This window comes from Oncorhynchus mykiss, chromosome 27 (assembly GCF_057628025.1).
Source record: "Oncorhynchus mykiss isolate SJ-2025 chromosome 27, ASM5762802v1, whole genome shotgun sequence".
Classification (NCBI taxonomy): Eukaryota; Metazoa; Chordata; class Actinopteri; order Salmoniformes; family Salmonidae; genus Oncorhynchus; species Oncorhynchus mykiss.
The window spans coordinates 25,673,802-25,688,239 of NC_143048.1; the positions used below are offsets into that span (position 1 = coordinate 25,673,802).

At 42.9% G+C, this 14,438-nt stretch overlaps 2 protein-coding genes and 1 long non-coding RNA gene across 5 annotated transcripts in view; all 3 read left to right on the forward strand.

Annotated features, from left to right (window-relative positions):
- LOC149971285 (uncharacterized) overlaps positions 1–14,438 on the forward strand; it is a 1,017,865-nt gene that overhangs the window by 48,010 nt on the left and 955,417 nt on the right. The window lies entirely within an intron of this gene.
- On the forward strand, positions 1,009–9,030 carry LOC149971287 (uncharacterized). 2 transcript variants are annotated; one of them, XM_090223760.1, is made up of 4 exons: positions 1,009–1,568; positions 5,175–5,259; positions 5,495–5,786; positions 6,014–9,030. In XM_090223760.1, exons 1-4 carry the CDS (start codon positions 1,489–1,491, stop codon positions 6,082–6,084), a joined length of 528 nt encoding a protein of 175 aa, XP_090079886.1. In that variant the 5' UTR covers positions 1,009–1,488; the 3' UTR covers positions 6,085–9,030. The 2 variants fall into 2 exon arrangements, with proteins under 2 accessions (XP_090079886.1, XP_090079887.1); XM_090223761.1 differs by having other exon boundaries at positions 1,183–1,568; positions 5,178–5,259.
- c5ar (C5a receptor) lies at positions 10,615–14,189 on the forward strand. Its single transcript, NM_001124467.2, is given in 2 exon segments — positions 10,615–10,663; positions 12,575–14,189. A coding segment is annotated over 1 exon segment (1,053 nt). The 5' UTR covers positions 10,615–10,663; positions 12,575–12,586; the 3' UTR covers positions 13,640–14,189.

A 14,438-nucleotide genomic window follows, 5' to 3' on the forward strand; every position in this document is an offset into this window, starting at 1 on the left:
GATTAGCTCAATCAGGTGATATTAATTACGGAGAAATTATTTTATAGAATAGCATGTCATATCACTTAATCCGGCATAGCCAAAGACACAACACCATATTCACACAAGCACTGATATTTAACCCTTTCTCCTATGCTGAGCCCCCCACACATCTGAACCAATAAACCTCTGTTGATATCCAGAAGATTAGTGATATATGTTCTTCCTCACTTCATCTAACCTGACTTCTTCCCAAATTCCTCACTCCTCTCCAACTCATGGCTGTCATGGTGACTTGTACCAGACTGTGTCTCTTCTCCTCCCATAGGATCCCTGATGGCTAACAATAACATATCCTGACATAATGTAAACGTTATACATTACCCCCTCTCCCTCAGTGAAATGAATAAGTATATTTCATTATTTCAAATGTTAAGAAATCGAACCAATCAATTCTTTGATGTCCTATAGTTCACTGAGATAAATCAATCAGGCAACTAGGTTAATAGTATCATGCGTTAACATATCAATCAGTGGCTTCTGCACAGGTGCGTGATTGGAAAATCAATCAGTGAGGCCATTAAACAGGTTGGCTGGCAGTGGTCGGTCCTTTCTCTGCCTGAACCACAGGATGTGTACTGTGGGGATTACAGTGCTGTGACTGATGTTGCGTTTGAGTGGACATGGCTTTCCTGCTGCCTGCTGCTATATATATCTCCACCACACCACTGAGCCTTTGATCCCAGGGCTAATTCCCTTGAATTGTCCAAATCCACTCTGACGAGAGTGACAGCACACACTGGGAGAGAGAGACAGAAAAATATATATATAGAGAGAGAGAGGGGGAGAGAAAGGGAGAGAGATGTGGTGGGGGCACAGCCTACCTAGTCTTGACTGAAGGAGTGAAACGTCTCTTCAGCAGACTGCGTGTGAGCAGCCGCACACTTACACTCACTGAGCCAATGTAACAGTGCACAGTCAACGCCGGGTTGTATGGTGTGCCTGTTTCATGTTCCCCAGATCTTCTGCACTGTGTGCCCACTTGGCGGAGGGACAAGCAGGCCTGGCTGACGTCACCCACCCAGCCCCCGTAATCAAAAGAGACAATAATCCCACAATCACACTACTGCAAAGCCCTGCCCGTGGAGAGCGAGAGCGAGCGAGAGGGAGAGGGAAAAGGAGAGGTGGAGAGAGAGATAGAAAGAGGTGGAGGGAGAGAGGGAGAGGGAGAGGGTGAGGGAGAGAGGGGCAGCTGTTATACAGAGAAGCCCGGAGGCTGTGGACTAGTGGAGACATGTTTCTTGTCTTTTAGGTCAGTCCCGTGTTGACCCACAGAGGGAGCGACCTTACTGACCACAGAGTCTCCACCGTCAGAACCCCTCCCACGTGGACCCCATCACAGCCCATCCAGGCGTCGCCCTGGAGACCAGCTGCTCTCCTGAGGGGCCGGCGGAGGGAGAGTGCTGTAGGAGCTGCACCCCTCCGTCTGCACCACCTCATCTGCCCTCTATGCCCACCATGGGAGTGACCACCTTGGAAGGCGTGGAGGTCTGGCAGGATGGGGAGGACTTCTGCCTGGCCACAGAAGGGTAAGACTCCTCTCTGATTGTGTGTGTGGATCACACAGGTATGCAGTGATGCTCTAGTTATAGTTGATGATGACTGTTATGGAGATGGAGACCTGTGTCAGGACCTCCTAGTAGAGTGTAGAAATTATACTAAGAAGGCACCAGTAGCAAAGTTTTTAGATAGTGTGGGCTTGATGGTTTGGGGAAGTAGAGAGTCAAACTGGTGAATGGGTGTGTGTATCAGTACTGGAACTGAAAATGTTTGTGTTATCTGTGGTCTGTCATCAGTTTACACATGGTGATTTGTTCCTGTTTCCTGCCCCCAATCCTCCCATGCTACCGTGAAATGAGTAACTGTGTTAGCTTGTTACTGACAGGCTGGCAGAGGATTGTTCAGGAGGCAGAGAGGAGATTACATCTAGGCTAAGCCAGCTGAAAATGTTACGTCACAGACGACACACAAACAGCTTAGCCATGCACATAGCACAGATACTATGTCAATAACATATCATAAAATGAATCGGGTCAAGAACATGGTATCTGTTAAGCTGAAACCAACTTCACAGAAAACTGGACATGACTGTAAGAGTGGTTTATACAGTTGTTCTGCCACTTTGAAAGAGTCTCTTACAGCCCAGCCTCATTAGAACAAAAGACGTGTCAACAGGAGTGAGTGAGGGCCACAGTGACAGTAGGCCATAATACTAGACTGGCACTGGGAGGAGCGGTGAGGGTTGGGAGACAGATATTCAGTCCCTCTCAATCCTCTGGCAGCTTTTTTGGAAAACATAAACATATTTAAAGAGGATATAACTCAGGCTCATACAGTGAATGTGCAAATAAGTTTCTCCCTAATCACATGATTTAACAGTGTTATCTGACATGGAAGTTGAAGGCCATAGATCCCCAGGTTAAGAAGGGACAGTCGAACCAGATGGTGTGTGTGTGTGTGTGTGGTGTGTGTGGGGGGGGGGGTTACATTTCACCTGGATCTGATGACCCATATATGGCAGATGACTCTCAGGGAATGTGTCTGTTTGGCCATCAGATGATAGCTGGCATCACAGGGAAGTCATATGGGCTTTTAGCATGGAAGCTCAGCTTTGGACGCAGCGAAATGATGGCCACATTCTGCCAATCTTTGACATAATGAAAAAAAGATGGACGAGGACATATTCTATTTTTATATGATCAAACCGCCCTGGCAGCCATAAGCAATCTAATCTGAAGCTCAGTGCTCAGTGCTAAGTGTATGTGTGTGTAGGGGCCATGTGAAAGTGGCGACTAAGCTCACCACAACTGGGATTCACTCTGGTACCTCAAAGACCAGCCCCAGCCAATCAGCTATAGCACTGACCCCTCTGGCCAAAGAAGGGCCTGTTTCAAATTGATAAGGGGCATGTAATGTGGCCTCCATTTATGGGCATGAGGGGCTAGGCTTTTCGAGAATTATGCTGAGAAAACCAGATGTGGTTGTCATGAGGTACACTAGTGAATATGTACTTAAAGAGGTCATTGGGGTGAGTAGTTTCCTGCTGTCCATTTGTAACTGGGAATATGCTTGAGCCAGTTTGACAAGACCAGAGTGACAGAGACCGTGTGTGTATAGTACTAGCACCAAGTTGGTCTCACTGGGAAAGGTGTGTGTACGGGAGGGGTTGGTCGATGAGAGGGATAAGGGGAGCAACGGGAGGAGGGAGGGAGGGATAGAGGGCAAGCAAGCATCTGTCAACAACAACTGTGTGACTGCAGGATGTCCAGAGCCCCCTGGTTGAAGTGACAAGGCTTCTGAGCATCGTGAGAAAGTCAATTAGTCATCCAGGTAAAAACATGATGATCCTTCAAGGTTGTGTCTGGTAAACACAGGGAGGGTTCCATATAAGGGAAAAATCTAGGGTTTACTCTGGTGCCAGGATAGCCAAACTAGGGTTCAATCAGTTCCACCTGTTCCAAGGTTTTCTGTAGGTCAATAGTATGTATTCCTCTCTGAGACACTTGTGCATGCAGAATTGTGTATGTGTACAGTGTAGTGTCATGACTTCGGCCTGTTGGGTGAGGGTCATAAAACCCCCTTTCCCTCTCTTCCCCCCATCGGTTTATAACCCCCATAAATACCTTTCCACTTCTCTCTCCACTCTACAAAAATGTACTTTTGAAAATCCATTGTTACCACAGAGAGATACTTTGCAATACAGTAACATCAAAAGGTTGGGAATGGAACCATATTTCTGTAATCCAACCAGTTGAAAGTATCTGTTGGTACTGAAAGAATATAATGTCAGATCAGTTGTTGTCTGGGACATTTTTACCGATGACAGGACAACATAAATTGTATCTTGGAAGGTCTACACATCCTAGTTATCAGATTTACATGGAATTGTTGTGCAATTTAAATGTTTAAATATTAAACTTTTTGTGAAAAGATTAAATGTAATTTTAGCCTTCTAAATGAGATAATTGTTTTCATAAGTAAACTATGCTTACTCAGTGGCCACGCTCAAGTGAACAGACATTGGTTGGAGAGGGATGAAACCCCTCTCTTCTCTTCTCTTCTACATAATGAAATTTACATGAGACCAGAACACGCGAAGATGACGATCAGCATGCTGGAAGGATGAATTTCTACTAGACCAGCCAGAATTCAGCACGAGCTGATTATGGCAAAATGGTATGAACTCTTATTCACTAAAGAAGAAGTGATACATCCTAGAAGTTGATTTATCAGCTGCAGCTGTAAACGTACGTGGCCTAGGAAAGGACAGACAATCTCCTGAGAACGACAGACTTCAACGTATCCGCTCTATAACACTACGACCAGAAATATTCTGCAAAGGACAATTGCGATCTCTGCGATCTTCGACTCACCTATCGAAGCGTAGCTCAGTGTAAAATATATATCTTGCCTTTTCCTTTTCAGAATGAGCAGTTATTAGAATGCATACGATTCTGTATTTACGGTAGCATAGCTTCTCAAGGTCCGACAGAGACCCAATCCCCTTTATCCCTCAGTCTTCCTGCTCTTTCATTCAAACCCAAGCCCCTTTCTTTGTGTAACTAGCCGTCATATCGGTTTCGTCCGCTAGGGACTTTTTATTTTATGACATGATTAGTAATCGATGTATGATCCATCCTATGTATATGTAATTATGTGATTATTTAGGTGTTTAGTAAATAAAAAATTATGCCAATTTTTGTATTGCTGATTCAACTTGTTAGCTAGCGTTCGTGAACCAAGAGTTTTACGACATTCATATGAGACTGAGTAAGGTGACGATTAATAATTGACTGCTATTGATATAAAAGATCTTCAGATCTTTAAGAGTTTATTTGGAACCTGGTGCCCCAGGTTATTAACGAGTTAATTGTTGCAAGGTATAATTCAATCAAGTAATCAATCAAACGTTAGGTAATCGATTTGATAAAATAGCCTGTCATATAATTTAATCGGTCAGAGACACGACATTAGTATGAGTATGCGCCTGTCTACTCAGCCATGTAAAGTGATACATCAATGTTGAGTGTGAATGTGTTTCTGTCTTCATGTGCCGTGTTCCTGTAGTTCACCCCAGTGGCTTTGTATACTGTGTGTGTGTGTTATCAGTTAGCTGAACTATCTTTTACACACAGAAGGATGGAGGTGCTTGGTGCCCAGGAGTCATCGATGGGCGAGATGTCACCGCAGAGGAATAACGAGAACAGGTTATCTTTCCAGGTACATATCCGCCCAGCCACCCAGCCACCCATCCACCTCTGCATCAATATTCAACATCACAGACATGTTTCTCGTTCCAAACACCCTTAATAAATGGCATGCTGTTGAACAATAGATCCTGATAGGTCTTTTAACTCATTTTTACAATACAATAATCTATACCGGTGAATTAATGTCCCCATCCATGTCACCCAACATTCAATCACCCACCTCTGGACCCTCCCTCTGCCTCCAGATCTTCCCAGACCCAGTGGAGGTGTATCTGAGTCCAGAGGGCTCTCCCAATCACCTGCAGCAGTTCAGTCCCTCTGAGAAGGAGCGGCTTCCCTCCATTGTGGTGGAACCCACGGACGTGAGCGAAGTGGAGAGTGGCGAGTTACGGTGGCCCCCGGAGGACATGGACTTCTGTTCTGAGGAGGATGAAGATCTGTTCCTGGAGCAGTGTATCCCCCCGGCCAATATTGCAGACTGGGGAGAGGAGGAAGAGACGTCTGTTCTCAACCACGAGCAGAACACATCCCTCATTGGTACGTTGTGGATGGATTTCTTTGTCTGTATTTCTGTCTGTCTCTCTTTCTCTCCCTCTTAAATCTCTCTCTCGCTCAATCTCTGTAAATGCGTGTTCTCATTCTCTTTTCAGAATCTCTTACTTTCATACATCCATGCTTCTTTGCTTGCATAGACGAAAGATCAAAAGGATAATCAGTCGTTCTTTATAAGTCTTTGGTAAAGTATTATTATTTCTGTCTTACAGACCTCCAGTCAGATGCGTTCAGGGATGAAACACCCATTCTACCACCAAGCAGTTCACCTGCTCTGAACTGAGCCACCAACCTCACCCCTATACCCCTGCTATCTTCCTGAGGAAACCCCACAAGTCAACATGAAACAGATTACTGGACAGAATGGAACTACAGTTCAAATATTGTCCAACAATGAAAGGGGATAAGCTTCTATGTTATGTAAATAAGTTAAGTTAGACAGTAGTGTAATGTTCTATGCAAAATGTCATAAATAAAACCAAGGACAGCTCTTAGGGAGAAGTGTTATCTGAAGGAGTAGTGTGAAGGGGAATATCTAACAACATCTATCAAGGGTATTTAATTTAAGAAAATCACTGATACCCTTCTGTGGAGAGAAGGACATTTTTGTTTGGACACACCTACTAACACACCTACTAATTCAAGGGTTGTTCTTTATTTTTACTATTTTCTACATTGTAGAATAGTGAAGACATCACAACAATGAAATAACACATGGAATCATGTAGTAACCAAAAAAGTGTTAAACAAAGCAAAATATATTTTAGATTATTCAAAGTAGCCACCCTTTGCCATGATGACAGCTTTGCACACTCTTGACATTCTCTCAACCAGCTTCATAAAGAATGCTTTTCCAACAGTCTTGAAGGAGTTCCCACATATGCTGAGCACTTGTTGGCTGCTTTTTCTTCACTCTGCGGTCCAACTCATCCCAAACCATCTCAATTGGGTTGAGGTTGGGTGATTGTGGAGGCCAGGTCATTTGATGCAGCAGCCCATCAGTCTCCTTCTTGGTCAAATAGCCCTTACAAAGCCTGGAGGTGTGTTTTAGGTCATTGTCCTGTTGAAAAACAAATGATCGTGCAAATCAGATGGGATGGCGTATTTCTGCAGAATGCTGTGGTAGCCATTCTGGTTATGTGTGCCTTAAAATCTAAATAAATCACAGACAGTGTCACCAGCAAAGCACCCCCGCACCATCGCATCTCCTCCTCCATGCTTCATGGTGGGAACCACACATGCAGAGATCATCCGTTCACCTACTCTGCGTCTCACAAAGACACGGTGGTAGGAACCAAAATTCTCAAATTTGGACTTATCAGACGAAAGGACAAATTTCCACTGTTCTAATGTCCACTGCTCGTGGTTTTGGCCCAAGCAAGTCTCTTCTTCTTATTGTGTCCTTTCTTGCAGCAATTTGACCATGAAGGCCTGATTCACACAGTCTCCTCTGAACAGTTGATGTTGAGATGTGTCTGTTACTTGAACTCTGTGAAGCATTTATTTGGGCTGCAATTTCTGAGGCTGGTAACTCTAATGAACTTATCCTCTGCAGCAGAGGTAACTTTGGGTCTTCCTTTCCTGTGGCGATCCTCATGAGAGCCAGTTTCATCATAGCGCTTGATGGTTTTTGCGACTGCACTTGAAGAAACTTTCAAAGTGATTGAAATGTTCTAGATTGACTGACCTTCAAGTATTAAAGTAATGATGGACTGTCATTTCTCTTTGCTTATTTGAGCTGTTCTTGCCATAATATGGACTTGGTCTTTTACCAAATAGGGCTATCTTCTGTATACCACCCCTACCTTGTCACAACTGATTGGCTCAAACGGAAATAAATTCCACAAATTCACTTTTAACAAGGCACACCTGTTTATTAAAATGCATTCCAGGTGACTACCTCATGAAGCTAGTTGAGAGAATGCCAAGAGTGTGCAAAGCTGTCATCAAGGTAAAGGATGGCTACTTTGAAGAATGTCAAATGTCAAATTGATTTGTTTAACACTTTTGTTCACCACATGATTCCATATGTGTTATTTCATAGTTGATGTCTTCACTATTATTTTACAATGCAGAAAATAGTAAAAAATAAAGAAAAACCCTTGAATGAGTAGGTGTATCCAAGCTTTTGACTGGTACTGTATTTATTTAATTGTTTTAATTAATTGCCTGGTACTCCACACCACTTTGGACAAAAGAGTTGTCAGCCAGGTTAGCGAATATGGGCACTCCACCCATAAGGGTTAGACCCTTCAAACTCTACTCTGGACCTCGAAGCCAGGTCCACTGCTTTTTTTCATTGTTCCCCTCTAATCATTGACCGATTTAGACCTGGGACACCAGGTGGGTGCAATTAATTATCCGGTAGATCAGAAAACCAGCAGGCTCCGGACCTTGTAGGGTAAGAGTTGAATACCCCTGGGTTAGACCAGGGTTTCCCAAACTCGGTCCTGGGTCCCCCCTGGGTGCACGTCTAGATTTTTGCCCTAGCACTACACAGCTGATTCAAATATGCAAAGCTTGATAATGGGTTGGTTATTTGAATCAGCTGTGTAGTGTTAGGGCAAAAATCAAAACGTGAACCGTGGGGGGGGGGGGGGGGGGGGGGGGAAGAAACGCTGCTCCAGACCACTGTTTTAGCGGTCGCTACATGGTCTAGGATTGATGTGCATTCCCAGTAAATACACTCCGGTCCCCATGGACTGACTCGTACATAAAGCATCCACCATTCAGGCTGCAAAAGACATCACTTTCCTCCTTAATAACTAGCTTAAATGGCGAGGTGACGGAAAAAAAACTGGAAAATGTGTGTTAGTTGAACACGGTGTGCCACATTTTAAACTGCCCAAAAATGGTGGTGGATTTTTTTCTTTATTAAGACAGTACACATATTTGACCTTTTTTTTCCGGGCAGCTCGCCCTTAAAGCTAGTCGGCTTCCTAGGCTAGGGCACACACATGAGTAAACACATGCAAACCCTGAAGGTGCTTGTTGATATCAAAAGGGAACACAGCTGTTGTATCTGCTGTGGACAGTTGAATATGTTGATACATCTAGATATTAAACAAATTTGCAGTACAGGTGCTGTCATCATACTCAACACGTATGTGTATAGCTTTGGCTTCCCAGCCAATTGTAAATATAAAACAATGTTGTCAACATCTTTTATGTAACAGTACAGTAATAACCATAATGACTTTAACAATAAAATTGTGAAATTCAGATTTAATAGTGTAGTTGGACTATGACTCTGTAAGGCTTGATGTGAACATAACAATGATAGTAATAGGTGCTAGCATTAGCAATGTGGCTCTGGGGAAATGCCTTATTTTTGGGGGGATAAGCTATGCACACGTACTAGGCCACAATATACAGTGCCTTCGGAAAGTATTCAGACCCCTTGATTTTTTTTCACATTTTATTACGTTACACTAAAATTGATTTTTAAAAATTATCCTCAACAATCTACACACAATAACCCATAATGACAAAGCGAAAACAGGTTATTAGAATTGTTTGCAAATGTATTAAAAATAAAATACAGAAATACCTTATTTACATAAGTATTCAGACCCTTTGCTATGTTTCTACAACTTGATGGGAGTCCACCTGTGGTAAATTCAAGGGTACCAAAACATTTCTGCAGCATTGAAGATCCCCAAGAACACAGTAGCCTCCATCATTCTTAAATGGAAGAAGTTTGGAACCACCAAGACTCTTCCTAGAGCTGGCTGCCCGCCCAAACTGAGCAATCGTGTAAGAAGGGTCTCGGTCAGGGAGGTGACCAAGAACCAGATGGTCACTCTGACAGAGCTGTAGAGATGGGAGAATCTTCCAGAAGGACAACCATCTCTGCAGCACTCCACCAATCAGGCCTTTATGGTAGAGTGGCCAGACGGAAGCCACTCCTCAGTAAAAGGCACATGACAGCCCGCTTGCAGTTTGCCAAAAGACACCTAAAGTCTCTCAGACCATGAGAAACAAGATCCTCTGGTCTGATGAAACCAAGATTGAACTCTCTGGCCTGAATGCCAAGCGTCACGTCAGAAGGAAACCTGGCACCATCCCTACGCTGAAGCATAGTAGTGGCAGCATCATGCTGTGGGGGTGTTTTTCAGCAGCAGGGACTGTGAGACTAGTCAGGATCAAGGCAAAGATGGATGCAGAAAGTTCAGAGAGATTCTGGATGAAAACCCATTCCAGACCTCAGACTGGGATGAAGGTTCACCATCCAACACGACAACGACCCTAAGCACACAGCCAAGAAAACACAGGAGTGGCTTCGGGACAAGTCTCTGACTGTCCTTGAGTGGCCGAGCCAGAGCCTGGACTTGAACCCGATCGAAGAGACCTGAAAATAGTTGTACAGCAACGCTCCCCATCCAACCTAACAGAGATTGAGAGGATCTGCAGAGAAAAACGGGAGAAACTCGCCAAATACAGGTGTGCCAAGCTTGTAGCATTATACCCTAAATGACTCGAGGCTGCACTTGCTGTCCAAGGTGCTTCAACAAAGTACTGGGTAAAGGGTTTGAATACTTATGTGATATATACATATTTTGTATATATACATTTGTATATATACATTTAAAAAAATTAATCAATTTTAGAATAAGGCTGTAAGCTAACAAAATGTGGACAAAGGTCAAGGGGTCTGAATACTTTCCAAAGGCACTGTATCTGCCTGTCTATATTTGGTAATGTTTTGACATTTTGACAATTCCTGATCATAAGGAGGTTAGGTCATAATTGTCAAGGGGTCTGTGGACAGAAATTGTGCAAAAGAAGAACAGTTCCTGGTTTTAAAGGGTGTGTACAGTCATCAACAAGTGGACGTCCGAGCCATACGCCTGAAATCTAAGGTAAAGGACAACCTTTACTGTCACCTTAACTTTAGTGTTTGGTGATTAGTTAACTGATTCTAATTATTTCATTTTAGAGGTATTGTTCACTTGAATGATGACTTTTAAAAGTCATATTGTTTAGTAAAATTCTGTCTGGATTTGTGTCACTTCATAACTAAGCCAGCATGAATGACATGATAATAGTCCTATGGTTATTTATTTTGGTCTGGATATGGACACTTATGGATTAAATCTTTCAAATAAAACAATAGCAGATAGCAATTCATCAAAATAGTATGTAATTATAAACATATAATGCTTAAATATGTATACAATTCTCAATTCCCGGGATTCTTGAAAGGTGGGACAATCCTTGTCATGCAGTGAAACTTTATTTTATAGTAAAATTATTATTTATTTTTTTGCATAATTTGAGCTTAAAAATTACATTTAGTGGAATTTTATAAGGGGAAAGATTTGCTTTTGGAAATGTCAAAATATTTTCAATATTGTTCATTTCCATGTGGGCTCTATGCCCAGAAATGCCCTTGTCCAGAGCAAAGGATCCCAATTTCAAACTCTCATAAAAACGAGCAATAATTAATATGAACTGAAAAGGAATGTTATGCAATTTCTTGCTCCTGGTTACCACGCTGCTTGGTCCGGTTGTGGTGGGTGGTTCTGTAACGAATCTCTTCGTCGTCTGAGGAGTAGGAAATATCGGACCAATATGCAGCGTGGTAAGTGTTCGTCATATTTATTACACTGAACACAGGAAACAAAAGAACAAGCGAATGAAGTAAAAACAAAACAGTCCCGAATGGTGAAAAAACACTGAAATGGAAAATAACCACCCACAAACAAGTGGGAAAACAGGCTACCTAAGTATGGTTCTCAATCAGAGACAACGATTGACAGCTGCCTCTGATTGGGAACCATACCAGGCCAAACACATAGAAATATAAACACAAGAACAAAACATAGAATGCCCACCCCAACTCACGCCCTGACCAACCTAAAATAGAAACATACAAAAGAAACTAAGGTCAGGAAGTGACAGGTTCCTAAAACACGTGTCTGGAGATTTGGGGCTCTATTCATTATATGACACGGAAGTTCAGTACTAAAACGTGATTGAAATGTAAAGACAATGTTCTCGCTTTAGCGGAGACTGCGTTTGGTTTAAAAATAAATGACCTTAAAATGTTGTTATGCTATAACGATACAGATGGAATAGAGCCCTTGGTCACCTGTAAAGCCCTTGGTGGTCTGTAAAGTTTTCTAATTTTGATAGAATTAAACAAATAATATTAAATAAATATAGATTAAGTATATATTAAGATAGGATATTCATTTTGGTTCAAATATGTTTCTTTTAATTAGGTTTTGAAGTCATAAAGCAACTGAGGGAAAACAAACCACTTGAATGAAGAATAATCTTTTTTTTGTCAACTCTGTCAAACATAAACTCGTCTAACGTTACCTCCGTCAGAGTGCTGAAAGATCTGATTGGATGTTTTTATTGGGGATTTACAAATGAAGGATTTTCTATATGTGACAAATAATGTTATAGAACTTTTGTTTTTAGAGGCAAAAATATGTCTGTTTTAAATGTTTTTGTCAACTCTGTTAGTAGCTTGTCAACAAAATTAAACAAAAAGAAGTTTGGAGATTTGTGTTACATATTTGAATAATCTAATTTTATCATGAAACTATCAAGGCCTTTAAACACTTTTTGGATAATACATGTAAAAATGAAATGCCCTTTAAGGTGTCTGACAGAGTTTATATATATCCTATGAAAATATCTATTTCAAATGTTGTTAATATTAGGAAAAGTATTTGTGAAAAAAGTAGAGATTGTCCCTTCTATCAAGAATTATATTATAGTAGCTTTCAAATGACTGTCTTTTCCTTTCCCCTCAACAGTCACCTCCAATCATGGATGATATGTGCTCGATTCTCACTGAAGAGGAGTTGAGTCTCTACAACATCACTGATTGTGAATTTGTCAAGCCTGGGGGCCTTGGTCCTGTGCTCGGGCCCCGTCACCTGTCCGCCCTGGTGTTCTATGGCTTGGTCTTCCTGCTGGGTGTCCCGGGCAACGCTCTGGTGGTGTGGGTGACGGGCTTCCGCATGCCGCGCTCCGTCACCTCTCTGTGGTTCCTCAACCTGGCCCTGGCTGACCTGCTGTGCTGCCTGTCCCTGCCCCTCCTCATGGTGCCCTTGGCCATGGACCAGCACTGGCCCTTTGGCCCCGTGGCCTGTAAGCTGCTCAAGGGCCTCCTCTACCTGATTATGTTCTGTAGCGTGCTGCTGCTGGTACTCATCAGCCTGGACCGCTTTCTGCTGGTCAGCTGGCCCGTGTGGTGCCAGAACTGGAGGAGGCCTCGCAAGGCTGGATGGGTATGTGTTGGGGTGTGGCTCCTGGCCCTGCTGGGCAGCATCCCCCAGTTTGTCTATGTGAAGGAGGTCCAGTTAAGCACCAGTAAGTCAGAGTGCCTGGGATTGTACACTGTAGCCAGCGCCTGGGCTAACACTACAGCACGCTTCCTGGTGGGTTTCGTGCTGCCATTCATCACCATTGTGACTTGTCATTGGGTTGTGTACAGCAGGGCCAGGCGGGGGTCTGGGGTGGGGCCTGGGAGGGTGAGTGAGGCGCGCTCCAGACGCACCTTGAGGGTCATTGTTGCCGTGTCGCTGAGCTTCTTCCTGTGCTGGTTTCCACTGCACATACTGGACTTCCTGGTTCTATCAACCCCCCGGCACTCATCGCACAGCGCCAACATACAGCTGGTCCACACTCTGGCCCTCTGTCTGGCCTACTGTAACAGCTGCCTCAACCCTCTGCTCTATGTGTGTCTGGGACGAGGCTTTAAGCAGAATATCAATCGCTCCCTGCGCAATATGTTCAACTTTGCCACAGAGGAGTCGGTAACCAGACAGAGCATGTTCAAGAGCACATCAGAAAGAACCCAGGAGATGAATATGTGAAGTTCTGTGTGTGTGCATGTGTGTTTTTGCGTGTCGGAGGTGGAACTGCGTTAGAGCTGTCAAATCCACAAGCGGCTCCTGGCATTGTAACTAAAGTGGACATTGCAAATTTGCTGCATGGAGTCGCATTAAGAGAAATCCCATGCAGCCTTGTTTACAAGTTTTAACACTGGAATGTGAGATGCAATCTACAACTTGGTTAGGCTGATAGAAATCCTCATGAATTATTTTAATGATTTTCAACTTAAGCGTAATAACTTTATATATATCCTAACGCAAGGGGGACAGGTGTGGCTTCGTGACAAGGATCAAGAGCAGCTGCTCACCGAATTGACAGCTCCAACGCATTTACACCTCCATAACATCAGCTATGTTTAGATTTGACTTCATTTTCATAGAAATGTCATTTTGACAAATATGTCATGTTTTTGCCTTCAGATAATAACAAGAACTGTTAATGAGCACACCAGAACATGAATTGTGTTAAACATTTAAATTAAGAAAATAAATTCATGTATTCCTGTTGAAATAAAATGTTTTATGAAACAAATTTGCTATTTAAAATGCTTTCATCCCATCATCCCTCATCCATGTCGTCTTCCTCTGGCACAACTGTGATAAACTCTCTCTTTCAGATATCATCTGTGGTAATCAGCAGTGCAACTTTCTCAATAAATCACCCCTGCATTTCTTAGACTTCACTATAGTGCCACTTGGAAATTGTTAATCATTCACAATCTCTGTGCTCTGTGCTTGCCTAAAGATGAGGGCGTTCAGAAACTCTAATACAGGAACTTTA

What these genes read in the sequence shown, in the direction of transcription:
- LOC149971287 (XM_090223760.1), top strand. Translation starts at nt 1,489, where the DNA reads ATGCCCACCATGGGAGTGACCACCTTGGAAGGCGTGGAGGTCTGGCAG. An exon ending in AGAACAGGTTATCTTTCCAG is followed by an intron (nt 5,260 to 5,494) that starts GTACATATCCGC and finishes CTCTGCCTCCAG; the next exon opens with ATCTTCCCAGACCCAGTGGA. An exon ending in GCAGAACACATCCCTCATTG is followed by an intron (nt 5,787 to 6,013) that starts GTACGTTGTGGA and finishes TCTGTCTTACAG; the next exon opens with ACCTCCAGTCAGATGCGTTC.